This window comes from Rhea americana, unplaced genomic scaffold (assembly GCF_003343005.1).
Source record: "Rhea americana isolate MKP2758 unplaced genomic scaffold, rheAme1 scaffold_456, whole genome shotgun sequence".
NCBI lineage: Eukaryota > Metazoa > Chordata > Aves > Rheiformes > Rheidae > Rhea > Rhea americana.
This window is the reverse complement of record NW_028186597.1, coordinates 182,934-210,489: the sequence shown is the minus strand read 5'-3', so window position 1 is coordinate 210,489 and position 27,556 is coordinate 182,934. Positions and strand designations below refer to the sequence as shown.

Genomic DNA, 27,556 nt, shown 5'->3' with positions numbered 1-27,556 from the left:
ATAGAAGCGATGTGCTACAACAGCCTCCTCTAACATCTGTCTTAGGAAGGCTTGTATGTTCCCTGTATTTAATACCACAGATTCTGAAAGACACACAGCAGCAATCTTCTTCATGAACTAGCCTACTGAAGAGAATAGGCAAGATTCTTCTGTCTCACCGTGCTGCTCTCCACATTGCTCGTTTCTCTGCCTCCAGAGCACGACGCTCTGCTGGAGAAAGTTCCTTCTCCTGACCACTCAGGAGCTCAGGACTCTGCATTCTCAGTCGCTCCTGGTGACGCCGTTCAGCTTTGGCTGTCCTCACAGGCGCCACTGCATCCCCTCCTCCAATATATAATGGACTTAACCTGGGGAGAGAGAAGCAGTGAGAGACAGGCTGACCTGATCCACCACAGCACTATCTGCCTGTTCTTCTGAAGATAATGATGAACATTCCCATCAACTGTCCTGTACCACATCCAGGTTCAAGAACATCACTTTGAGAGATGGAAGACACACACAGAACACAAGTCAGTTACAACAAAGGTCAGTTACTCCTAAAAAGCTGGTTCCAAGCAGTTTCCCCTTTTCCACTAAATCCTTTTTTTTATGTCCCGTATCTGCTGAAAAGCAGAAGCTGCCTGCTTCATCATCTGGCAGCTCTTAGGCAAAGGACATTGCTTATCCACCTACCCAGACACAGAGCTGGTTCTCTGCTCTGACTTGATTCCCTCTTCCAGCGAATTCCTCTGTGAGCTGCTGTTCTCACTGGCTTCAGAGAGTCTAGAGCAAAACAAGCATGTCAGCTAATGGTACTAGAGGCTGGCATACCCAGAGAATATTCAGAACAGATCCAAGCCTCAGGAAGCAACAGCTAATTCAGACTGAAGATATGGTTTTGGAGAGACTTGAGTTTTTGCTCAGCAGGTCTATCTCCACTACTGCAAATGTTTCCTTCCTTGTTGGTCTCATACAGTTCAAGCTCTCCCTATCTAACCTCAGAATTCATTTTCTTCATTTGGAGGTCAACCATGCCCCTTCCACTAACACACATACATACACACACAGACACACTTAATGCACTGTACTTGCTGACAAGTTCTTCCACAGTTCTAGCTTGGCTCTTCCCAGTTGCCATTATGGAACTGGCAGCCTAGCTGCTTCCTGCTTTTCCTTTGTTGATATCAGATCTGCATGAATGTTAACAAAGGATGATGCTCCTGCTTTTGTAAATGAATGCAAGCCTGGGGTAAGGACAAATCCTGAGCGATCCCATAGCACTGATTCTCAGTGTAACCAGTCCATGCACAATTGCATGACATTTTGAGGATTTATGCTCACGATCAAATTACTGCACACATCAGATCAGCTGAGCTGTAGTTACCATCTGCAATCTTAAGTTGTGGCACATGCAGACACTACTCAGTTTGACCTGAAATTAAAGGAGATCATACAAACCCACATCACCTGTTTTCCATCACCTGTTTTCCACAGGTTAAGAACATGCACACAGTTACTGTAGCACTGCATTTTAGCCCTTACTTTTACTGTTCGAATTTATATTGACTGAATTCTAGCTTCTGTTCTAGCATGACAAAAATATTTCAGAAAAACACAAATTCAGTCTACTCCTTTGTCTGAGCATAAATAATATGCAACTGAAAGTCTTATATCAATAGTTGCCTACCCTTATACAGATAAGCACTGGTAGTTGCAGGCTGCCCCACCCTCAGAGCTTTCCCTTGTAAATTCATTGCTGACTGAGCAAAGCAATCTGAGGGAGCCGAACTTAGCACTCTCTAACCTCCTATGTTTCATTATGCAAAAGGCAGGGATAGGAGAAGCCTTCACATCAAACTAAGCAGTTGGTCTGCATTGAACTGCTTTCTTTAGAGTTGCCAAGTAATCAGTTAAGGGCAGCACAGAAAGTAGAAGGTCTAACTGTATTCATGTTGTGAGAAGTTCCTCAACAGAGAGAAGAGAGAAACAAAGGAGAGAAATAAGACTCAAAATGACAGGATGAGTGCTTTCAGCCACTGCAAGACTGACAATTAAAATGTTTGTGAGAAGAAGAATGTCTTACCATAGACTCAGAAGAGAGAGTCAGACAAGGGCAAGTCCAAAAGCAGAAGGTTCAGCTTTAATCTACCACAGTTTTATTTTTATCTGAGGTCTTATGAGAAGTCTGTTCTCATTCCCCAGCTGTATGGTCAAGAATAAGGGAAACAACATCAAGGCAACCTGGAGAACAAGTCCAGGAGGACTGGGAAACAAAACCTCAAAAGAGCAAAGCTGGGGTAGGTTTAGCATCACAGCTTATCCTGATTTAGCCACTTCTGCAAATCAGCGGTTCTAAATACTTATGTGCAGAACTGAAGGAGCTATTCTGAAAAGAGCTGGGAAAAAATGGCATATTGCCCATTTCTATCTCCAAGAGGAGATGCTGTCCAGCCCTCTTCCTTGAAAATTACTGATGTTAGGATACTGCTGTGCACTGAGCTAGCAGTCTGCCTTACCGAGTTGCTGGGACCTGGATGCTCCTTCCATTTAGCCTCTCAATCTTGTATTCTACTCCTTCAATGATGACACTGGACTGCAGGCTCATATCAGGTGCCTGTTTTACCATCTCATCCTCTTCCCCCTCTTCTTCCAACAGAAGGGCACGTTTCTGCTGCAGTTTTCGGGCTGCCAAAATAACAAAGGCTCACCTTAGAGCATGAAGTGCTCAGTAAACCCCATAGGGATGCAATCTGTGGGCAGGTCCTTATGCTTATCGTCCTGCAGACTTCCACTGTTTAAAGTCTATATCCTCTCCACAGATGTATTTATTTCTCCTCCACTCCATTAATGCCTCAGATTTAATAAGTTCCACACCATTTCTTCTATCCCTTCTTCCTTATTCACTAAACTTTTCTCCTACAACTCTCTGGAGTTATAATTTCAAAGACTTTCACTTCTCAGCATTCCTAGACTCTCTACAGAATAAAGGTTTTCCAGTAGCTCATCATGTTGAGTTTATTTATCCTCAGACTGGAAGTTGTGTGCAGACCCTTTTACCTCTTCCCCAAGAATGGAAAGCCCTAAGAATCTGCACACACATGTGCTGTGCCTGATCTTTTCATCTGCCTCCTTGAGGGAATACAGCCTGGAGTGCCAGTGACAGGACCCTACATAGGGCATTGAACCACTGGGAACCATCAGGCAGGCAGACACACAAATCACAAGAGGATGAGAGAGAAAAGGGGCCAGCGAGCAGGCTGTTCTCTACAGACTCCTACAAGCACACAGGTATTCTGACCTATTACAAAGTAATATTGCTGCTTATCCTGTTCTATTAAATGTTTTTAGAATCACTGAATGGTTGATGTTGGCAGGGACCTCTGGAGATTATCTAGTCCAACCCCCTGCTCAAGCAGGGTCACCCAAAGCAGGCTGCCCAGGACCCTTTCCAGCAAGCACCTCCACCAGTCCGCGTGGTAACAGTGTAGCATCTACACAACTCCTTAAACTTCAAGTACTTCAATCTATCACCAAGCTTTATTAACAACTACTCATTGGCTTTTGGAGGTGTTGGATTCCTGGTGTGTGCCTCTCACTTGGCTTCCACTCAGAAAGAATTCACTGGAATTGGCCAAGTTTCCTTGGCCACAGATTCTAACATACCTTCTTCCTCCTTCATCTTCTTCAAGTCATCCTCTCCTACCAAGGAGACACGTTTGGGAGGCTTATCCATCTGCTGTTGCTTCACCTCAATCTCAAAATACTTCTGCCTCTCACGGAAGGATCGCTGCTCTGGGCTGTGCAGTCCACTTGGCTGTGGCACCTGTGACAGCCACACCAGGAACACTGTCTATCCAGCAACTAACCCAAATCCCTCTTCCCACATATCCCCAGCATGAGTGCCTCACCTCTGCCCACCCCAGCCACATCCCCAACACCCACATGCTCTCTCCACCCCAGCCATCCCTGCATTCCCACATCAGGATCCCATTTCCATGCTCACAGTCCTAAAAGACTGAATTGCAGGAGTCCCCATCCTACTTCCAGATCCACCAACAGAACTCACCTCCTGGGCACTTTTGGGTTTCTCTGTGCTGGTCTGAACAGGCAATTCCTAAGAATACAGAGAAATTTGTATGTTCTGAAAAGATGGTTCTCTATCAGCATTCCTTTTTCTTTCTCTCTCTCTTTCTCTCAAATGGGAGGAGGACGGGGGATAGCACAAGACAGAGCAACAGCACACATGCAATACAGACAAAGACAGTGACAGACAGAGACAGTGAATCACTAAACGGTTAAGATTGGAAGGGACATCTGGAATCATCTAGTCCAACTCCCCTGCTCAGGCAGGGTCACCTAGAGCACGTTACACAGGACCACATCCAGGTGGGTTTTGAATATCTCCAGGGAAGGAGATTCCACAACCTTTCTGGGCTAACCTGTTCCAGTGATCTGTCACCCTCACAATAGAGAAGTTTTTCCTCATAGTCAGGTGGAACCGCCTGTGTTTCACTTTATGAAAGTGAAACACAGGCACCACTGAAAAGAATCCAGCCCCATCCTCTCGACACCTTCCCTTCAGGTTGCTTGCACATGTTGATAAGATCTCCCCTCAGGCTTCTCTTCCCCAGGCAGAAGAATCTCAGCTCTCCCAGCCTCTCCTCATACGACAGATGCTCCAGTCCTCTGATCAGCTTTGCAGCCCTATGCTGAACTCTCTCCACTAGCTCCATGTCTCTCTTGCACTGGGGAGCCCAGAACTGGACACATTACTCCAGATGTGGCCTCACCAGGGCTGAGGAGAGSRRCAGGRTCAYCTCCCTCGACCTGCTGGYAAYRCTCYTCYTAATGCACCGCAGGAGACCATTGGCTTTCTTGGCCACAAGGGCACATTACTGGCTCTTGACCAACTTCCTGTGCACCAGGACTCCCAGGTCCTTCTCTGGAGAGCTGCTTCCCAGCAGGTCATCTGTCAGCCTGTCCTGTTGCATGGGGTTATTCCTTCCTAGGTGCAGGACTGTACATTTCCCTTTGTTGAACTTCAGGAGGTTCCTCTCCGCCCAATTCTCCAGCCTGTCTAGGTCTCCCTGAATGGCACACAGCCTTTCGGTCTATCAGGGTTAGGGTTAAATCCACTTTAGACTTGGCTATCATGAGTAATGCAGATTTAACTTAAATTAAGGGTTAAATTAAAAAAAAATCGAATTTAAAATGGTGGAAATTGGAAAACACGTGGAAATAGTTAAGTGAAATAAACTGCAGCCAAAGGTTCAGCTTAAGATGGAGAAGCCTTACAATCAAAGATGCAACAACTACCCAAAATTTACCTCAAAGAAATGGAACACTGCCAGGGAAAATGAAATACATTTTTAACAGAATAAAAACTGGAATATTAGAAGGACAACTACATGGACCGGAAAAAGAAATTGATCAATGAAATCTTTCGCAAACCAGAAATCAAAAATGGTAAGGATAAAATGACAACTGTCAAAAATAATTAAAAAATGAAAAACAGTTTTTAAAACTACATAATTGAAAACAAAYTGCAAGAAAACAGCAAGGAGACTACCTTCAATTTCAGCTCTATCCAAACTCAATCTAAAAACTAAATTTAATTTTGTAGAAGAAGCATGATACCAGTGTGCGTGGGGAGAAAAAAAAAAAAAAAGCCAGCAGGTCCAGGGAGGCAATCCTTCCGCTCTCAGGCACTTATGAAAGTACATTTGGAGCAGTGTGTCCAGTCTGGGGCTCCCCAGCACAAGAATGACACTAAAAAAATGCAGCAAGTGCAGTGSAGGACCATCAAGATCAAATGATCCTAGGGGGATGGAGCATATGAGGTTACCTAAAGCTACCTAAAGGGGGGTTACATGGAGCATGAGGTCAGACTCTTCTCACAGGTGAAAGGTAACAGCCACAAGTTGCAGCAAAGGAAATTCTGATAAAATATATGGAGAAAACTCTTCACAGCAGCAGCTGTCAGACACTAAAAGAGGTTGCCCACAGTGACCACAGAATCTCCATTTTTGGAGACATTCAAAACTCAGCTAGACTGGGGCCTGAGTAACCTGATACAACTTTAAATGTGGCCCTGTTTTTCATGGAGGACTGGAGCAGATGACCTCCAAGGGTCTCATCCAGACTAAGTAGTTCTATTCAAATACTTCGAGGGAGGAAGGAGAGGAAAAGGATAATTCTGATTAAGTTAATGAGCAAAAGTTAACCAAACAAATCCTCAGAATGGGTATAGCCTGGCCTTTGAGTCTGTGATTTCAGACATTTCTGTATGTCCAGGTAGGAAGTTTATGCAACAGCATGTAATGTCCTGAAGGACTATCAGGGACGTGAAATTCGATTAGCTTTCAAAACTTAAAATATTTATTGATAGGACTCTGCAGAGTGACCACGTGCAACTTGAGTAGACTCTCAAGTTCCAAGGGACCTCAACATGTCCCTCTCATGGTAGCTTTCTCTGGAGAAAACAAATCACTACCTCCTTCCTACCCTTCTACTTTCCTTGGTCACCTGCAATGCTCAATCTTCTGTATGCTCCACTGCTTGTGTAACATTCCACCCAGTCACTACTAGTTACCTGTGTCTCAAGCAGAGGGTGTGACAAGGGCACTGCTGCAAAGGTCTTGTATGCTTGCTTGACATTGATGGGGATCTCGTCAGGAGAGGGAGGTGAAGGTGGCTTTGGCTACAGGGACAAAGATAAAATGTAAAAATAACTAGAGATGTATATCATTAAAAAAAAAAGAGAGAGAACATGGAGGAAACCGCAGAATCATCAGCCTGCAAAGCCTGAAAAATGGAATATGTAAGGGGCAGTTCCTGCAGCCTTGCGAGGCTGTGAGCAGCCTTGTGAGCAGCATGTTGTTTGTATGCTATACAGAGTAGTACATGTATTTCCAAAGTACTCAAACTCCTGTTTTATTGCTTGGATGGAGGAAGAATGATAGTTGTGGTGGTACAGGTCCTCACTGACCTGACCAGAATTTTGTGGCTGACCTCCTGGTCAAGGGGCTACAATGCTGTCCTGTTCCTCAGGGATTTTTTCCCAATTCAACCAGTACGTATCTTGAATTAATGGACTTTGGAGCTGGAATAGAGGAGTTCTTGATACTTTACTCTGATCTCTACTTAGGCTGAACAAGCCAATTTAAGTTACTACAGCATGAAAGATAAGCYTCACCTGGCTACTTCTGATAGATCCCTTCCCATGAGGAAGATCCCTCTATCAGTCTCATTCCATTTCTGTTTTTGCAGGAACTATTATACCTCTGTTTATAAAACTGCTAGCATGTACTTCTACACGTTTCAAGGCTAATGGTCACAGCCTCCTAAATCATGAGCTACATCTCATTCAGGGTTCTATAATTTGGAGAAAACTTATCTTTGATCTCAAATTTTCCCTTCATAGAATTTCACTTATTCAAAGAAACATCTGATGAGGTCCAAGAAGATCTTCCTACTGCTTGTCACTTATCTGTGCTGCTCTTTTCCTCTGTCTTTCCTGTGATCCCTTCTCCCATCACAGTCAGCAAAGAAGAAGAGTCAAGATGACTTACTCTAAGCATGACAAAAATGAATGGCGGCAGAGGGAAATGATACCACTGCCTTCCTTTCTACTTCAAACCAAATCCCCTTTAATTACTCTAGTTACTGTCTCAGCCTCTGGTCCTTGCAGTTCTTCTTCCTGGACAAAGGCTAAATTATGTTGTTTGAGTATGTTCCCTTCTGCCTAGACTGAAGAGCAGCACATCAAGATTAGAACAGAGATTCCAAAATATGTGAATTTTGGCCAGTTATATGGATCAGATACAGCTGTTTGGTTTTGTCTACCAAGCTGGTCTCTAATTTGGTACTGCATTAGGTAGGTATCAATAAAAAGGGAAGGGCTATATTGCAGGTATACAAGTCTGACATGGCAATTCTTACCAAGACAAAGACTGAAATACCTGAATCTTTCTCTCCGATTGACTTACAGCCCTGAGCACATGAATCTTTCAAATTTTGCAAATCACGAAACTTGATACCAGTAAAACAGTATTGGCTTTTGCCCCAAGATTAAAGACTGATACACAGAGGTTCTGAAAGTTTTATGCATAAGAATGCAGCATCTCATCTACAAATGAGGATCTAAAACTGTAACTGCTTGGCAGATTTCAGCCACAGTTCATCTTCAACAATGCAAACTTCTTGAATGGGTAAGTGAAGACACAAGACAGGTTGGTGAGGCTCATCCCTCTTAGAAAATTGAATGGGATGCACTGACCATGGCTCTGCTTGTTTGGAGGATGGCTTCTTAATTGAGGCATCCAGCCTGATGCAAAATTAAGAACAACCTTAGGAAAGGTGGGTGATATTTAATCTACAAGGAAGGTGTGTTCAGCCTACCCATCAGAAAAAGTGGCACTGTAGTAGCCTAGGACAAAAGACTGAGCTTAGCAAGAAGGAACTGCAGGCCACTTACAGAGTTCTGGATATTGAAGCACGGCTCATGTTGCTGGAAGGGATTGGGGCTGTCCCTGTCCTCCAAATTACGTGAGGCAGCATTCTGTCGCACTCGGGAGAGAGGCTGAATGACGCCTGGCTTGGTCTGCTTGTGCCAATACCACACAACAGGGGAAAGGGCAGAGGAAGAGAAGAAAGGCAGAGAAGAGAAATGAGCAGTTAGGGTAGCAAGATGGCTCTGACATACAAGTGAATAAGGCAAATCCATGCACCTGAGCTCAATTCCTTAGCTAGGCTGTTGACTCCATCTACCAGGCTGGGAGCGAGAGCTACTTAAGCAAACAGCACGCAATGGCTCTGATAGAAGTATTTTGGACAGGCAGAGAGATTCAGACTATTTTTGGGGTAAAGGTGGGGCCAATGGCTAAGTTCAGAACACAAGAATCTGCCATAACAGCAAGCAGCTGCAATGATCAGAGGGATATGGCATGAATATGTCAGAGTTTGGGAGAATAAAAGCATCATGAATGAGAGGTGCAGTTGGGAAACACCAGCCAGGAGCAGGTACTGGCAAAAGCCTAGGGTACAACTGAATTGAGCACCAAATAGGGCTCCAGTTAGAAATGCAAACACAAACAGGGGTGAGGAGCAGAGAAAAGTGTCTGAGGTTTGACCTAGATGCCATCACTGTTGGATGTTGTTTGGAAGGAAGAAAACATCAGATACCAGGGAGAGTGGAGGCAGGAATTGAGTGAGCCAGCAAAAACTACGTGAATGAAAGCTGCAAGTGTGAACAGGAATAAAAACTGCGAAACTACTTGCATTAAGCTTTCAAATCAGGAAAATTTAAGGTTTAGTGCATTTGTATAAACTTCAGGTATAGTGGTGGGTTAAAGAAGAGCATATAAGAGCCAATAAGTGAGACTTTCAGGGCTGGAAGTGAGCACACACAGATGGAAGAGGCAAGCTCTAAATGCAGGAGAAAGCACAGGGACACTACATGAGTAGGGTCTCATGGCAGATGTACTTACTGATTTGCTGTCATCCTGTGATATAATGAAATTAATGGAAGCCTGAAAACAGGAATAAGGGAAAATTTGTAGTCCATACAGGAACTCTTTTGTTCACCCTGCTCCATATAAAAACAGACATAAAAACTCCCAAATTGACCACCTGCCCCTACCTCATACAGGAGAAAGCCTGGAAGTTCCCCCCTCCCCCCATACCTTGTTCTTCATGAGGAGCACAGCAGAGCCCTCCCACATTAACAGCTTCTCCCAGTTTCACACACTGCACTCTCTGTGCAGGCTTGGCCATGGACCACCCCCCGACTCCCTTTCTGCTTCAGCTCAATTTATCCTGGCACTTGTTTATACCCCCTGCCCCTGCTACTGAGCTTGAGCAAAGCCATCAGCACCACAACTTGTCTCTGCCAGGAAGCATTCACAGATGCCATCTTAGCAGTAGCTAGCAGGGAAAAGCCTCTGGTGTGAGCCTCCTGCCCTGAGATCTGTTCTCCACAAAGCAGGCCCCAGCATACATTAAGCCCAAGAGCTGGAAAGCACAGAGCTGGAGGAAGGGGCTAAGAGCAGCAGTGCCAGGTGAGAGCATCATGGAGCAACGGTGCACACTGCACACTAAGAGGCACTTACAAAGCGGGTCTCCCTGCCTGACAGGTGAACAGGCCGAGGGGTTGCAGGTGCCTGGAGAGGGGCAACGCCAGGGAGAATCATCAGGGGAGAGAATCAGAAAGAAAAACGAAGAGACCAGGTTTCCTATGTGAGAGTTTGAGACAAGCACCTTCTCCCCAATGCAGACATCGCAGTTTCCCAAGCTGCCCAGAGCTGTCAGCGTCCACACACAGCTCCTCACTGTCTGCCACGAAGATGACTCCTCTGCACACACACATGCACACACGCACAACCTCATCATAAAATGGCTCCTTCCCTCCACCCTACCTGCTTCATCCCCCCACCAAAAGCTCATAGAACCCAAGACCAGGCAAGATCATAATCAGGACAAAAAGATTTAATTCCTCTGAAAAATTATTTCAAAGTTCTTCGAGTTCTGAAATAAGCCTATAAATCCTGTAAGGATGACAAGAAGTTATATTCATGGAATTTACTTTAAAAATAAATGGAAGCAGAGAATTAGTGATCCAAATCCTTGAAATTTCTCCTCTGGAGCAATAACTTGAAGGTCAGTCTCCTACTCCTACTAGCTATAAGGCTAGTGATTATCTCATGTCCTTCAGTATCTTCTGCTGGACTTGTTCCACTTTATACAAAATTCATTATGCAGAGAGAACTAAATCTACCAAATATAAACTTGCCTGACACATAGGAGACTGCCATTCAAGGCTCTGATCAAGAAAGTATTAAATAATGTAAATGTGACAGAAGGTTCATCTATAGAATGCTGGACTGAGGATGCCATTAGCAAGCCTAACAATTCAGCACTGTAACAGAGTGCCTCTAAGAATGAGTGCCAAAATCATTAATTTATAACAGTCACAGACTAAGCAAGGGGAGAAGATTATCAAAAGTGATACACAGGCTAGATCTCAGAAATGGAGATTTCAAAGCAGTGAGTAATATTGCTAAAGATCTTAAAACGTTAAAAAAAAGGAGAAAGTCATGGGACTGGATGTAAGTATTTTAAGAAATTGACAGAACTTCACATGGCATGCACATTTCTGAACACAGAATTAAAACAGAAAAGCAATAAAAATATATTTTACATGTTATATTGTATATATGATTGAATGGGTTTCTTAAGCTACAGAATCTAAACGGATGTAATGGAGTACAAATTACAAGTGCTACATAACAGTGAATTTGAGACACCCAGCTTAGAATTGGAAAGGCAAATGCCTGCATTCCTGCACCTGAAAATTGCCACCAGGGTGCTCCAAACTCCACAGAATGTATTAGTGATTTTTTTTCTGTTCTTCTCACAGGCCAAGGAGGAGCTGGCTAGTATTCAAACATCACTTCCTTCAAGCTCAAGAGTGGTGCATCCCTATGAGTAAGAAGTGCAGTTAAAGGGGCAGGAGGCCTGCATGGATGAGCAAGGAGCTCCTGGCCAAACTCAGACAGAAGAAGAAAGTACACAGAATGTGGAAGAGGGGATAGGCTACTTGGGAGAATAATAAGAATGCTGTCAGAGTATGTAAAGATACGACAAGGAAGGCTAAGGCCCATTTGGAATTGAGTCTGGCAAGGGATGTTAAGGACAATAGGAAGAGCTTCTTCAAATACATCAGTAGTAAGAGCAGGACTAGGGAAAATGTAGGCCCACTACTGAATGGGGCGGGGGCCCTGGTGACAAGGGATACAAAGAAGGCAGAATTACTGAATGCCTTCTTCGCTTCAGTCTTCACTGCTAAGGGCAGCCCTCAAGAATCCCAGAGCCAGGAGACAGGGAGAAAGACTTTCCTTTGGTTGAGGAGGATCTTCTGGGCAAGCTAGACATCCACAAATCCATGGGTCCTGATGGGATGCACCCACGGGTACTGAGGGAGCTGGCGGATGTTACTGCCAAGCCGCTCTCCATCATCTCTGAAAGCTCATGGAGAACTGGAGAGGTGCCTGGGGACTGGAAGAAAGCCAGTGTCACTCCAGTCTTCAAGAAGGGCAAGAAGGAGGACCCAGGCAACTATAGACCAGTCAGCCTCACCTCCATCCCTGGAAAGGTGATGGAACAGCTCATTCTGGAGGTCATCTCCAAGCATATGGAGGAAAAGAAGGTGATCAGGAGTAGTCAGCAAGAATTCACCAAGGGGAAATCCTCCTTAACCAATCTGATCGCCTTCTATGATGGCGCGACTGGCTGGGTAGATGAGGGGAGAGCAGTGGACGTTGTGTTCCTTGACTTCAGCAAGGCTTTTGACACTGTCTCCCTAACATCCTCCTAGAGAAGCTCAGGAAGTGTGGGTTAGACGAGTGGACAGTGAGGTGGATTGAGAACTGGCTGAAAGGCGGAGCTCAGAGGGTTGTCATCAGTGGCAGAGTCTAGTTGGAGGCCTGTGGCTAGTGGAGTTCCCCAGGGCTCAGTACTGGGTCCCATCCTCTTCAACTTATTCATCAATGACCTGGACGAAGGGACAGAGTGCCTCCTCAGCAAGTTTGCTGATGATACCAAGCTAGGAGGAGTGGCTGACACACCTGAGGGCTGTGCTGCCATTCAGAGAGACCTGGACAGGCTGGAGAGCTGGGTGGTGAGGAACCTCCTGAGGTTCAACAAGGGCAAGTGCAGAGTCCTGCACCTAGGGAGAAATAACCCTATGTACCAATGTACCAGTACAGACTGGGAAATGACCTTCTGGAGAGCAGCTGTGCAGACAAGGACCTCGGAGTGTTGGTGGATGACAGGTTGACTATGAGCCAGCAAGTGCCCTTGTGGCCAGGAAGGCCAATGGTCTCCTGGGGTACATTGGGAAGAGTGTTGCCAGCAGGTTGAGGGAGGTGATCCTGCCCCTCTCCTTAGCCCTGGTGAGGCCTCATCTCGAGCACTGTCCAATTCTGGGCTTCCCAGTGCAAGAGAGACATGGAGCTAGTGGAGAGAGGCCAGCATAGAGCTACAAAGCTGATCAGAGGGCTGGAGCATCTGCCCTATGAGGAACAGCTGAGAGAGCTGGGCCTGTTTAGCCTGGGGAAGAGAAGGCTGAGGGGGGAGATCTTATCAATGTCTACAAGTACCTGAAGGGAGGGTGTCAAGGGGACAGGGACAAACTCTTTTCAGTTGTCCCATGTGACAGGACAAGAGGCAATGGGCAGAAACTGAACCACAGGAAGATCCACCTGAATGTGAGGGAGAATTTCTTCCCTGTGAGAGTGGCGGAGCACTGGCACAGGTTGCCCAGAGAGGTTGTGGAGTCTCCTTCTCTGGAGAGATTCAAAGCCCGCCTGGATGCAACCCTGTCTAACATGCTGTAGGTAACCCTGCTTGAGCAGGTGGGTTGGACCAGATGATCTCCAGAGGTCCTTTCCAATTCTGTGATTCTGTAAGTGAGTACACAGTTTCAACCAAAAAGTTTCTACAATCACAGCAGTGACTACTACTAGAAGATAAACCCTCACTGTTGCCATAGGAAATTGGACAAAACAAACCAGTAGACCCCCTGATGCCAAACAGTTTGTCACCAAGGAAGCCTATCCTGACTTAGAAGAGCTGATGATGGCATTAACTACAGAGTAGCCAATTGCAAGGACATGCCATTGAACCTCCAATGGCAAAACACTGATAAGCACATAACTTCAGGGGTATCATGAAAGCTGCCTATGACAAGTTGGAACAAGGGAAATTCCAATCAGACACTATCCAAAACAACCAAAAACTCCATTATAATGAAGGTAGTCAAGGACTGGAGTCCAGAGAGGTGTGGGCTGTGACTGGATATGGCCTTGGGCAGCTTGATTCAACTGGATCTGCTTTGAGAAGGGGCATAGACCAGAGGTCCCTTCCACTTTAAATCATTCTATGAACAGCTATAAGGCCATTCTTGGGGATTTGTGCTTCCTTTTCAGCTGAGAACTGAGTACCTTTAAAGACAAAGCAAATGAGGATCTAGATCTCTTCCCTTTGTAGACAAAGGTATAGCATCCTCACCGCACGAACACTTCTGGATGAAAGAACCTAATTGCAAAGACAATTGCCATGTGTACTGAAAGGACAATTCACAAATACCCAAAGACAAACCTCTGATCAACATGCAACTGCTGTCAGAAAAGCAAGTAAGTAAATGTAAGCAGCCGGAACAGAAGGTATTAAAATAGTATTACTGTACTATATTACCATATATATTATTATGTATATTACTACAGTGTCTTCTCACAATCTTATTGTGTGCTTGCTGCTCACTCAAACGCAAAGATCCAAGAACTGAGGAAGATGCAAGATAGGCCAAGGAAGCACTTCTGTGATATAAAATCGGTTAAGCTGTTGCTCACTACTGCTCCCTTCTCCTGCTCCCTACTTCTAGCGACATGGTCCTGACTCTTCTGAAACCAGCGTGAATGCTCACTCACCCCAAGATGACCCAATTCAGTTCACTAAGCTGGTGGAAACTAACCCAGAAATAAAGTATATGTTTTTTTTCTGGTTTAGAGAGCTGAACTTACTCAGTGAAAGATCAGGTAAGAGCAAGAGCTGGTAGGACCAAACAGCTAGAAATGCAGGATGAATGAGCATGATCGTCCTTTTTGAGAGCAGTTGCACTCCAAAAGGAATGTGATAGATACAAAATTACTAGGTATAAAGTATATACTACAATTTTCAATCCATTCCATAATACAAGAATAATGACATGTAATGACTGTGAAAGCAAAAAACTTTAAAATCCATTTAAGAATATTTCCTTTCAAAAGGCACAATTAACTTTTGAAATTTACTGCCACAGGATGAAAAGTGAAATCAAGCACTTAGCAAGATTTAAAAGGAAAAATCAGAGGTGCTATAGGTAGCAAGAATAGCTAATCAGAATAGGCAATGCTTCCAAAAAACACCCCAAGAGTTATGCAAAAACAAAAAACCCCTCCCATTTCAAAACTAAAGCAGACCTCTACCTAAAGAGGTTTAGCAGATATTTCCAAAGGGTAGGCTAACCTATAACTCTTTGCTGTAGGATCCTTGAATTTTCTTCAGACCAGCTGATGCAGACCACTAACAGAGTCAGAAACAGAACTAGTCATCTCTCTGGGAGACAGACTACAAATGGGTTCCAGACCTGAGATGGTTTTTGCACTTTTCTGAATCCCAACTTCTCCATCTCTTCTGAAGTACCAATTGTCAGAATTAAACACATTTTCTATATAAGGCATCTGTGAGGCCATTCTCAAAGACAGACAACCATCATTTTGTAGGTGTTCTAGGTACTGCCCTGCTCATTACACTGATAATTAAATTAACCTTCATAATAATCTCCTGCTGAATTTATTGACTAGCTAGTCATATTCCTGGGTCTCTGAGACATTTTGAAAGAACAGAGCTCTTCTAGTTTTAGAGTGGCCTTCCTTGATATATACCTCTCTGCCTCGGAGGTATTCAAATACACAAATCATTCTCAGCTTCTTCTGCCCGTCTGCCATCCTGCCCTAGAAACATGCCTCCCAATCCTTCCCCAGCTTGCCTGTCCTGGGTGCATTCTCACCTGCTGATTACCAGGAGAATAGGGGATTTCCCGCCTGGAATTTCCTGTCGCAGATTCACCTGGAGGAGCCTGAAAGACAAAGGACAAAGCTATACAGTTACTGTACAGCAGCAATTCCCATGCACCTCCCTTAGCAGTGAGACTAGGAGACAAAGGAGAGCACTGACACCCAAACTGAGGCCAGCTATAGGCCATCTTACAGCAAGGGAGCAGCATTAGCACTGGGCCCAACAGCAACTGTCATATGGCAGAAACTTGCAAAAATAGCAAGACAATTATATTAATTAGAAATAAGATCATATTCAAATGCCTTGCAAGGCCAACTGAATCATGTTAAAACCTTCTGCCTCATAAGACATCCCTGGGAATCCTTTCCCTAGCTTCTCTTTAGCCTTTGACAGAATAGGCCATAGTGTAGACAAACTTCTTGTTATACAGACATTGAGCACCAAAAGCTATTCCTAGCTGAAAGGAGACAAGATCAATCCCCAACCATATCCGTTGTCTTTGGAGTAGCCTAGAACAAAGGAAAGACAGGGATCTCATCCCTTCCATAGAAACCTGTGATCACCAGCACTCACGCTCGGAGGCAGCCTATAGCCAGTCTCAACAGCTACAACAAGAGAGCAGAGTCCAGCTAATTATCTACAGTCTGACCACAGGATTAAGCAGCAGATTTAAAAAGTAACTTAGATGCCTAAAGATGGAAAAAGGTCATTTGCAATTTACAGAACTTAAGCAAATCTAAGGTTCCATGATCATTAATATCATATCCATGCACTAGTGAATCATCCAACCATGTTAATTTGATTGAGGTCAGCCTTAGACATTCTACTGACAAAGCCAGAAAATGTGACCTGATGTTTATACTGGAGAACAGAAAATATCTTTTATTTTCTATATATAATCCCATTTTAATATAAACCTTCTTAGCACTGGAGTGACAGAGAATGTAGCAGTCTCAGCTGATCTACTTCCACACCACCACTGCAGAGGGTGTTCTTGCTCACTCTGCTCTGGCTACAGGTATCAGCCCTTCCCTTGTGGCATCACATGCAGCTTTGCAATCCACCAAGGAGGGAGCTGTTCTGCAGAGAACTAATCCTACCAAGAAAATACCGTTTTTTCTGGGATATCAGCTCACTAATCCAGCTGACACATGACTGCTCCAGATCTGGTGTAAGCATACAGAAAGGAGAAGAACATGCAGAAAGGGGAGTCGATCCCTTTTGGTGGCAATGTGGAACTAGACTGACTTAAGATAACTATGACATTTACCTCCAGACTGAAAATATCTGACCTGACATAAAGTCTGCCTTCAAAAAGGATCACTGCTTTGTGACTACTGTTTTTTGGTCCATTATCAGGAACTTTAAAACTGGATTTCTGTAATGTCCAAACAACAGCCTTTGCATTTAAGCTATTGAGAGGTTACTGGTATTTCACTACATGCCTCCCTCAATCTTTAGATGCCCACACATCTGTGAAAAACAAATTCTCACCAAGGAATTAGGCTACAAACTAAGAGAACTATAGCTGGGTGGGATTATTTCTTGAAGTTTCTTTGGGGTATTCTGGTTCTCCTGCTTTTCAGAGCTCTTGAAAGGCTGAGAAAAATGGAAGTAGGGGGGAGTGGTGTGGTGCTAATCTGGAACATGAGATTTTTGGGTCTAGTCTTCGCTCTACTAAAGGTTTGCTGTGCAACACAGAAAGCTAAATACAGACAGCTTTTCCAGAGTCAAAAGCAAAATCTCCCTTGAAATCTGAAACTCTAGAAATGCTGAAATCTTTCACTTTGAAGAAGAGCATGTCCCTGGGCTGTAGATGAACTCTGTCAGCTGCACTGCCTCTTAGTTTTCAGAAGTCTAAAAATGGCTTTGTCTGTTCAAGCCCTGATCCATAAGTGTGAGACCATTGCCATTCTTAATGCAGTGGCATTGCCACTGCAGCAAACAGGAAACACCACTACTCCTAGTCTGACTCCTACCCACCCTGAGTGATGCTAGTGGAGTTGTAGGGGGAAAGAATTGCTCCCACCACACACATCACTGCTTCCCCTCCAAGAGGGGCTTAGCAGCATGCGCAGTTGGCAATAACTGGGAATACATTAGTGGCTGATGGACAATTTGCTGACAGTCATTGCCTGCACACAACACTACAGAAATACATCATTGCCATATGTTAAACAGGGCTGGTCCCTGCACAAGCCTCGTGCTGCCAAGAGTCTGGGGTCCAGTGCATGCGCATTGGTTTAGTAGAATGCAGATGACTTTAATTGCATGATTGCATGCTACACACAGCATGCTGTGGGACTGCTTGCCTTGGAGTAAAGGTTGGTCTTCAGCACTCCCCCCCTGCCATAGCCCAGGGGTGGGCCCCCCAGACAAGCCTTGCCTGCTGCTTTCCCCTTTCGGTTAGCCACCACAAAGGGGTTTTCACTGAAGAGGATCGGCTGAGAGTCGACCATACACTCTTGCTCTGGCGTCTTTGGCATCTGGTCCTGGGACAGGGGGCAACCTGCGGGCTCCTGCTTGTCTAGCAGGGGCTTTTCTGCCCCACTTGTGCACTTGTCAGGTGATGCAGGGTCTTGGGGAAGGCCAGTCACACTTCTGATGATCAGGCCTGCGGCTCTTTCTGGGTCTGAATCCCGGCTATCCTGTGCCATTGGCAGAGACAACATAGCGCAGTCGCCCTCCATTCTGGAGCTGGCTCTATTACACTGAACAAGCTGAGAGGAAAACAAAAGGATCAGAAAGACAGAGAGAGAACAGAGTAAAGGAGAGGAGAAAATACAGAGCAATTGCTAATACCACTAATGATGAAGGCTAGAGAAAAGTTAAGTTCTAGCACTGATGCCCACCCTGCTGTTCCTTCCCTCTCTTCTACTTCATTATAAAGTCTGCTAGTGATCCCGAATGCTACTTCCAAGAGGGGATCTTGCTATCTGCAGGCAATACATACACCAGGTACTCCACATCCACCTGCATATTTTCAAGCTTTCATATACACTCTAACCTGCACTTCCAGTAGCTCACCAGTAACACTGTAACCCCCTAGCAAAAGTAATTGCCAAAACCAGCACAGGCACAGATTCTTTCTCATCTGGCAGCAGATCCTCAATGCAACTCCATCACAAGGCCACTCATCATCTGTCTCACCTCAGCATACTTCCAACATAGCTCCACTACTTCCACACAGAAAATGCCTCTCATCTTGCTCCAATGCACTTCCACATGATTCTACCTTATCACCCTATCATTAGCCCCATTCAGTTCCATCACCCCTGCATGAGCCATTGTGCTTTTATGGCCCCACTTTATTGTAATACACACCACCACCAAGTAACAGAGTGCTAAAATAACAGGTAAGATGGAGCACAGATCCCTCTGAACACCCTTACTGAAGCAGAACTGAAACTGAGCTCCAGCTCTGCCTAGGCTGAACTGTACCCATCCAAGGTGAAGTACTGACCTTTCCTCTTTTAATACTACAGAAGAGCGTCTGTTACTCCAGTCAAAGCCTTCTTTGGGGAAGTAGAAATAATTAGAAAACAATGTCCCAGTCTTCTTCCATTCAACTGCCAGCTGGGGAGCAGAAAGACCCCTTCTGCTCAGAGCACATCCTCCAACTCCCATGTCATGGCAGCACTCGCAAAAATAGCTCTCAAGGGCTGGGTGGGCTGATGACTACAATGGCAGCTGAGAGGCTCAGGAATTTCTGAGGCCCTCCCTCAAGCTGTCAACCCCAACTCAACCTAAAGCAGCAGCTGGCAGGGCGCTGGATCATATCACATTTCTTCAGACAGTGAAATCTGTACTACTCTTAGAAATTTTGCTAATGTAGCTAAGTCACTTTACAATGTATAAAAAAAACTACCAAAAGAAAGAAAGAAAAAAAAATCTCGTTTTCCTGAGTGCCATAAACTGCACTAGCAAGAGCTCTAATGCACAGGAAGCCTAAAAGCATTTTTAGGAACATTGTCTCAAGAAAGTAGAAGCAGATGCAACAGTGAAAACTACCAGCAATCCACCTCCACAGGATGGGTTTGCTGATCCTGCAGCCAAGATGCTCTGAAACTACTCCCATTATGGCTATTTTCCCCTGCCAAGCAGGAGAGCACAAATACCAATCTTGATTCCACGCGAGTCCTAACATCAACATAGGCTACTTTGCTCACACAAAAGGGGAAAAGAAAACAATACCTCTAGGGCACTGAGGAGATGGGCATCCCACCAGGTTTGCGTGAAGTTTGATAGACCACGAGGAGCCTCAAAACCCTATWCTGTTCAGAGCAAAATCTGAGCTTCATCCATTCCTCACTTTAATCTTCAACACTACCGCTGTAGCAATGTATTTAAGTGCTTCAGGCCCTACTCCCTCCACTTCACAGTCAGCTATTTTTATCAGACAAGCAACAATTTCTATTTTGGTAAGTGGAAATTTTGGCAATGCAGTGTGTGCTTTTTTCAGCCTTGTCTCTGCCACTCCCCAGTCCAGGAGAGAGGACAGTCATGTTTTCTGCTGCATTCTCTAAGGCAAATACAAGACAAATGCATTTGCTGTTCTGATCCATCACTTGGATTTCTTTCAGCCCCTGTTCTGGTGCAAATTTTAAATCTAATGAACAAATGTAGAAAAAGAATCAATGGCAGGAAACTACAGAAAAATAGATTCAGGCTAGAAAGTATAGGCTCTTAATTAACTAGCCACAATGACACTTTACTGAGAGAGGCAAAGTCTTCTCCATTACTTACAGTCCAGAAAACAAAACAAGACTTAAAATGCTCTGCAACGGCTGGATGTAGTTATTTGTGGGTAGGGTTTTCAAGCCTGTTTTGTTTTCTGGCTTCATCCTAATGAAGCTTTCTACTGAAAATTTTCAGTTGGAGTTCTAAACGCATGCAAACACAAAAGGCGTGTATAACAGTAAGCCCTTTGTAACCCTTGCTCACAGGAGGATCAATATACAACAATACAGAATAATTCAAGCTAAATTTCAACATTTTGCCCCTTCTTTAGGCAGATTCTTGGGGAATCTTCATCAGAAATTCTACCTGCAATCTACAGCAGAGTCATGACAGAGGGCCATACCTTCCTCTGCTCAACAATGTGAAGAACAGCAGGCACTGAAAGAGAATGCAGGGCCTTTCTCCCCTACTGCCTCAAAAGCATCTGAACATTTTCCTCACAGTGAATCCAGGTTGCTAGGAATGGACACTCCAGAGAGCACTGGCCACACTTCCCATCATGGCACAGCATTAGAGCCCATTATTCTTAAACATGCTGTCAGACAAAAGACTGCTCCAGGCCCAGCTGGGGGTCTAAGTAGATAATGCTGGCTTTCCTCGGCATTGAGAGTCAGAGGCTGAGCTATCATTCATACGGCACCTGAAATATATGGCACTGCTTAGAGAAGAAAGTAGTTGATGAGAAAGTCACACTTCAGACAGGAAAAAATAGAAAAATAATGTGGAAAGAGGGCAATAACATTAGTCATCTTAATTAAAGCAGACTGTCTGGAAATAGACAATCTGATAATTGAATGACATGCTTTTCTGCTGGCCAAATTGATCCCAGTTTGAGCCTTCCACCTGGCCAAATGGGCTAGGTGTAGCTCTGGAAAGAAAGTAAAAACCTTGTTGTCCTTGAAGCACATATCTCATTCTTCATATTCACAGTCTAAACAGATATATTTTTCAAACAGAGCAATGACAGGTCTGGGCAAAGGACAGCTGGAGGAAGATGAACATGGACACCATTTGGCCTTTCTACTGCAATGAGACATTTATAGATGCCACCCATATACCCCAGCATTCCAGAGTGTGCTGCCCCACATTCCGGTCCCAGGCATTTCCAGGCCGATGTGAGATCTACTAAGGCAGAAGTTCCCAAATGCTGCTTTGGAGGACATAGGTTGTTCAGCAAACAGGCAGCTGCTTACATGGGGCTGGCAATGCCCCTGTTTCCAGCGACTAAGTTACATTAACAGATGCTAAAAATACATTAAACTTTTTCCTGATAATATTCTTCTGTGTGAATGGCCACAAGCTATTCTGTGTAAATAGCCAGGAGATAAAAACTAGAAGTTGGACAGTACGTAGAGGAATAAAATGAGACAAAGCAAAGCTCTAAGAAGAGTGAAAACAGAAAAAGCAAGAGGGACTGAGGTCACTGAGAGAACAGAAGAATAGGAGGGAAGGCCTGTCTGGAAGGAATGAGGTGGAGACAGTAAAGGTAAGAGAAATGTTCCTGAAACAATGGAATGGAAATGCAGAATATGTCAGGTCTAGCAGCAATGGAGGAAACAACTTCTGAATGATAGCAAAGAGGTGGTCTTGCAGCAGCAAGATAGGAATGGAGGCAAACACTGAGTACATGTGTGAAGAAGCCAGCACAATCCCAGTGCAATAGATTCGATGCAAATGCAGGGAAGACAAAAACAATACTAAAGAAAACAAAGATGCAGAAGTGAGGTGAGACTTTGAACAACACAGGACAGACATCACTTTGTAATGTATAATTTGTATTCTGTCTTTGCTGAGCTGCTGTTATATATCAGCAACCAAAATGCAGAAGGTCAGAGGAGCAGGAGTGCTCAGCCTCTATCACTACTATTTTGCTTTTTGCAGTCCTAGCTAGACCTATGACTTTCTTTTAATCCTTGGCATCAGTGCCTTGCTTCCTTGCTCCTTTTTAAACGCCACCCTTCAGTGAATCTGCAATTAAGCTCTGTGAATAACATTCCCATCTTCCATGTCAGCACCAATCTTCCCCTCCCTCCTTCAGTAGCTACTTCCCTCTTTCAGTAGCTACTTCCCTCCAGTCTCCCACAATGGCTCATTCACAAATATCCTGCTCTCCTGTTGGGCTGTTCTTCCTGCTTTGTTCTGAGATACTTTCTTTTCAATGTCTCAGCAGCTACAGAGACTACTTCCCCTTTCAAAATGGAAAGCAACCTGGCTCTCTGCTCTCCCCATTTTCTCACTGTAATCTGATTAGCTGTTGTAGCTACCTTATATTTCAGAGTGTGCAAGTCTACCATAGTTCTGCATTCCAGTTTTCTTCTGCAGAGCTTACTGTCATCTCTCACATCAGGGTCATGAGGAGAGGGCAGATAAGGTAGTGACCACAACATTCCCACACAGGTACCCACACCTCAATGGCCCCTCACTTACAGTGCGATTGACTCTCTGTAAGCCACTGGTGGGCAAAGCAGCCAGGGTCCGATAGTCCAGTCTCAAAGGTTCACTCGTGATATTCTGGAGAAGGGCAAGGGGGGGAGCAAAAACAAAGAAACGAAACAAAACAAAAAAACAGCAGGAAGAGATCAGGCCAGAAGTTGACTAAAGATGATAGGCCTACTAACAACCAAGGCCTTACCTCCAGACAAACTCTGTGGGAAGTTCCCATTGCTGGGAAATGAACCCAAAGTGTACCAAACACAATCACAGGAAAACGTGACAGAAATTGGGCTTGAGAAATACTATAGAGAATATGCCATTCTGGGCCTGGTAAATACACACTGGTGCACAAATAGCCACCATTCCTTCTGTCCCCAGTATGCATCCATCCAGTCACTTACAGGAAGAGAAAGCAGCATTACATCTATAGCTGCTTTCTCCAAATAGTATCCTGAAAGACTTTCAGTCTGGATTTAAAGACCTTGAAAGAGAGAATCTACAATTTCCCTACAGTATCTCTTCCCATCCTTAAATCACACTTACTGTTCAATTTTCTTTGATTTGATTTCCCATTTCAATTTGCCTGGTTTTCAACTTCTAGCCACTGTTTTTCACCATTCCTTCCACAATCACATAAAAGATTCATTCATTTCTGGTATCTTCCCTTACACCTTAAAGTCATCTTTTTTGGAGGTGGGGGTGGGGGGGAGGTGTGTGTGTGAAAGGGACAAGTTAATGGGAAAGAACACTTAGAGATTTCTTCAGCCTTTAAGCCCAGTTGACTTTTCTGTGACTCTCCAGTCCTCCCACCGTGCTCCTCACCTCTGCCTCCTCCTCAAGTTGCTGTGTGGCTGCCTCCCGTTCCCTACGCATCCACTCCTTCCATGTGAACACGACAGAGTCAGAGCAGCATCCAAGCAGCACAGGCAAAGAGAGATGGAAAGATGTCAGCACCATGCTGGGCAATAATTCCAGAGGGGAGGACATAGGAGCATAAACAGGTTGGCACCAAGAAAGGGTGAGTAGAAACCCAATACATGAGGGAAAGTGGGGCAGGAATTCTGCACAGCATAAGCTAAGTTATTGCTAGCAAAAGAGACAGGAACAGTCATCCCATACAATACCAGCTAAGGTGTCACCAAGTGATGGAAAGAGGGTAGCTGCCTCTAATATCCTTCCCTAGGGCCAATCCTGGGAAAAGGGGAGCTAAAGTCCTCCTCATAGCACAAAATGAGCCATCACCAAGGGAAAGGAGAAGACTGCTTCTTGCTAAAAGAGACATCTTGACAGAGTACAGATTGGAGAGGCTGGAAGGGAATGGAAAAACAAATCTACGTAGCGCAAGCCTGGCTATTACTAAAGAAAAAGACCTCAAAAATCACATGCTCATTTATAGCATCACAACCAAAAATGCTACAGAGAGATAAAAATTGTAAAAGCGTAAAGCAGGGCTTGAAACCAGATGTTCCCAATCATTCAGCTCAGCACAGCACAGGAATATCATGTAGGAATGACCTGTGACTAATCTCGCAAGCACCTTCCCCCAGCAGCAGACTTTCTGCTAAGCTTCATGAGGAAGATAACAATGTCTGTCACTTATCTTAAAGAATAACTTCTGTGTATTTACACTTTTGTGACTTTTTGTCCTACATCTATGTTGCAGAGTGAGAAGTGAAGCATCATTCTTCTATTCCATTGCATATTCTAACCCTCCTGACTGCTCTCCCCCAGGCAGCTGTACCTAGATGGTCCAAAAGTCCCAATATCGGAAGGATGGGAATTGGCAGGCACTTAAGAAATACAGAGGGAGCTAACTGAAAATACTGATGATCACCTAGCCTTTCTCTTCAAAGGCTTCTATGTGTAACCATTAGCAAATAATCAGTGCTGCACATCACCCCCTCACTCTCCAGGTAACAATGAGAGACATGAAGAGAAAATGCTTTGGAGAATCACAAGACCCAAAGGGATATTTCAGCAAAACTGGTTTCAGCTGAAGTTGGTTATGCACATTTTTGGACATGTATTGTCTGTAAAACAAATGTTCAAGCTGATAGCAATCTTGTATATGATCCTTCTTTGAAGCTCTTAAGCTGAAGAGAGACAAGAGGGCCAACCAGCCCTCTGACTTTGAGGGCTGAGAATGAGAATCTTTTATGACACTGAGCTGAGGAATGTTCAAAGTCTATCACTGAAAATGGCTGAGAAAGGTTTCAGATTAAGATTAGGAAAAAAAAAAACCTACGGATACAGAGCAGAGAGAGAAAAATGTACAATGAATCAGTCTGTGAAGATCTGGAGTTACTAATATTGTTACCAGAATCTGAATCAACAGTGTGTCAAACTTTGGAGATGTATGTAGGGACTGCAACAATGGTCTCTGAAAACTTCTGAAGGACTCTTGCGTAAAACTGAACTTAAAACACAAATATATTAGAGGACGAAATACAGTGACATAGGAACAGTGTTAGTGAAGATCAGGCCCTGAGGTGGGAACTTCCTACTACATTATCATGACTATCATATATTGCCATTGGTATAAATTTAGATTTAAACATCAAAAGTAATATTAGAGACAGAATCCTGGTTTCCTAGGATTAAATTAATCCTAGTTTCCTAGCATTAAAAGGCAGCTGCATAGAAATATATCTCTACTCTTTGGTCTCAGACCATGGAAAGTGAAACAATAGAGGAGCCTGGAGCCCTCATCACCTCCCTTTCTAGTGCCCTGATGGCAGGGGCACCAAAACCCACAAAAGTCTTTTAAGGCACAGGCAGTTCTGGAGGAGAGTCTTGGTCTCTGCTGATCACCAAGCTACAGGCGTAATTCTCAGCTTTTCAGAGGCTGAGACAAACAACATTCTATTTATAGTAAGCCACACTATGGTGAGAGAAAACACAGTATGTGAGAATTCAGGTCTTTTAACAAGTTCTTAAATACACTTCATCGTAATATCAGAATTTCTTTTAAGAATCCATCAGATTTAAAACATACAAGAAAGATGAAGACAGATTACTATGCATTGTTCAGCTTCCAGAAAGAATAATGGTATTTGTTGTAAGATGCTTACCATTATTTTTAAATATTGCTGATGGTTAAACGCTGAATGGCTGGTTATGGCTAAGGTTTTTCTTTTAAAATAGCCATTTTAATACTATTTCAAGTTCAAGTCTTCCATAGAGAACTGCCATAATACCATCAACAGTTTTTAAAATGAGATATGGCCAGGACCACTCACTTCCTAATTGATAAATGTTTTTCTTTTCTTTTTTTGTCAAAGTCTTTGTGGTACTTTTAAGTAATCTTAGCATCAGTTATGGAAAAGCTTTTGCCTTCCTAATAATAAACTAATCCAGCTAGCTCAGACAAAGCTGCACGGTTTTGGGAAAGTACTTGCTCTTTGTTTTTCTGTAAGTTTTAGAAATGCTGACAATGGCTCATACGAGCTATAGACTATTAGAGATTCTTATTAAAAATCTCTATGTTACTAAGCTAAAACTTTGCGGCAACAGTAACACAACAAAACCAGGCTTTCTTTGAAATCACAACAAACCACTCTCAGTTCCTTTCTGGGCAAGGAACAAGACATATTACAGGAAAAAAACTAAACCTGATCTTATTTGGTTCTCCTTTGAGCAGAGCTGAACCAAATGACCTGCAGATGTTCCTTCCAACATAAATTATTCTATAATTCTGTAAGGTCATTCCACTGGAAGACTTCTCAAACACCATCAGAACACCTTGCAGGTAACAGGGACAGAAAACCTTGTTCTACACATGCTGATATTAATCTAAGTTGTAGGCCAGCCAAGAAAAAGTAAAGGCTCCAAAGGGAGTCCATAACACACTGAACCATTTTTGTGTCTCTACTCCAATCTTTTGTAAAGCTGTGTTCCCACACAGCCAATCACAGCCACGTACAGGAAAGCAGAGTAAGATTGACTAAGTATATATGATTTTAAAAAAATGATCGCATATACCATATGCCTGAAAGGCCATAAGGCCATTTTCTTGTTCACTGCCTAGTCCTTCTTACAGTTTATGCCACTGTCCACTCAAAACCTTGGTTCTTTTTGCCAAGACAGGTAACACCTTAAGTGTTAGCTAAATTAGAAAGATCATCTCCATCCAGAATTGCCAACACAACTGCTGTCTCATGGGGTAGCAAATGTAAAAAAGTCAGCTTAAGACTATTCAGCTGAGGGATTACAACGATGGAAAGAACTTAGAGAAATTTTAGGCGGATCTAAACCGGAAACCTAAAGAAACATCTGCAAAATATATCCATGCTTATCTACTAGGAGAATAGAATCACAATTGACAATACTGATGAATTCAACACCTCCTCATCTTCCAGAAAGATCCAACTCTGAATAAGTCACATTTTTAAGAGGGGTAACCAGAAAACCCAAGTCCTTGAGAAGCTTGACTTTGTTAATCTATTTCCCGTGAAAGTCTGGGATAATAGGCAGTAATACAAAAAAACTAGTAGACCAGAAAAATGGTCATATGAACTAAGGAGCACAGACTTGTGATTATCAGGGACCCTTCTTCAAATTCAGGGCAACTTCGAGCTGTGTGTTCTCATCTTTGCTCATAAATGCTCTGCCAGGTCATGGAATGCTCTTTGGAGAGAATGGATTAAACATGGGACTTCCAAACTAATGGGCCATTTTTCTCAAAATTGCAGCTTTGAGAGAACCTTGGCCAGAAAGCAGAAGCACGTAACGATGCAGAACTTCTTAAGTAACTGAAGAGTACCACCAAAACGGTACAGAGGAAGGTATG

At 43.9% G+C, this 27,556-nt stretch overlaps 1 protein-coding gene across 1 annotated transcript in view; it reads right to left on the bottom strand.

The window, feature by feature from the left end:
• SCRIB (scribble planar cell polarity protein) overlaps positions 1-27,556 on the bottom strand; it is a 117,524-nt gene that overhangs the window by 15,867 nt on the left and 74,101 nt on the right. The window contains exons 29-40 of the mRNA XM_085316180.1: positions 23,590-23,646; positions 22,762-22,845; positions 15,587-15,655; positions 10,089-10,139; positions 9,468-9,509; positions 8,456-8,581; positions 6,572-6,679; positions 4,046-4,093; positions 3,643-3,802; positions 2,496-2,664; positions 673-762; positions 159-347 (exon numbers count right to left, since the gene is read on the bottom strand). Coding sequence (XP_085172306.1) covers positions 159-347; positions 673-762; positions 2,496-2,664; positions 3,643-3,802; positions 4,046-4,093; positions 6,572-6,679; positions 8,456-8,581; positions 9,468-9,509; positions 10,089-10,139; positions 15,587-15,655; positions 22,762-22,845; positions 23,590-23,646 — 1,193 coding nt within the window. The remainder of the gene's footprint in view (positions 1-158; positions 348-672; positions 763-2,495; positions 2,665-3,642; positions 3,803-4,045; positions 4,094-6,571; positions 6,680-8,455; positions 8,582-9,467; positions 9,510-10,088; positions 10,140-15,586; positions 15,656-22,761; positions 22,846-23,589; positions 23,647-27,556) is intronic.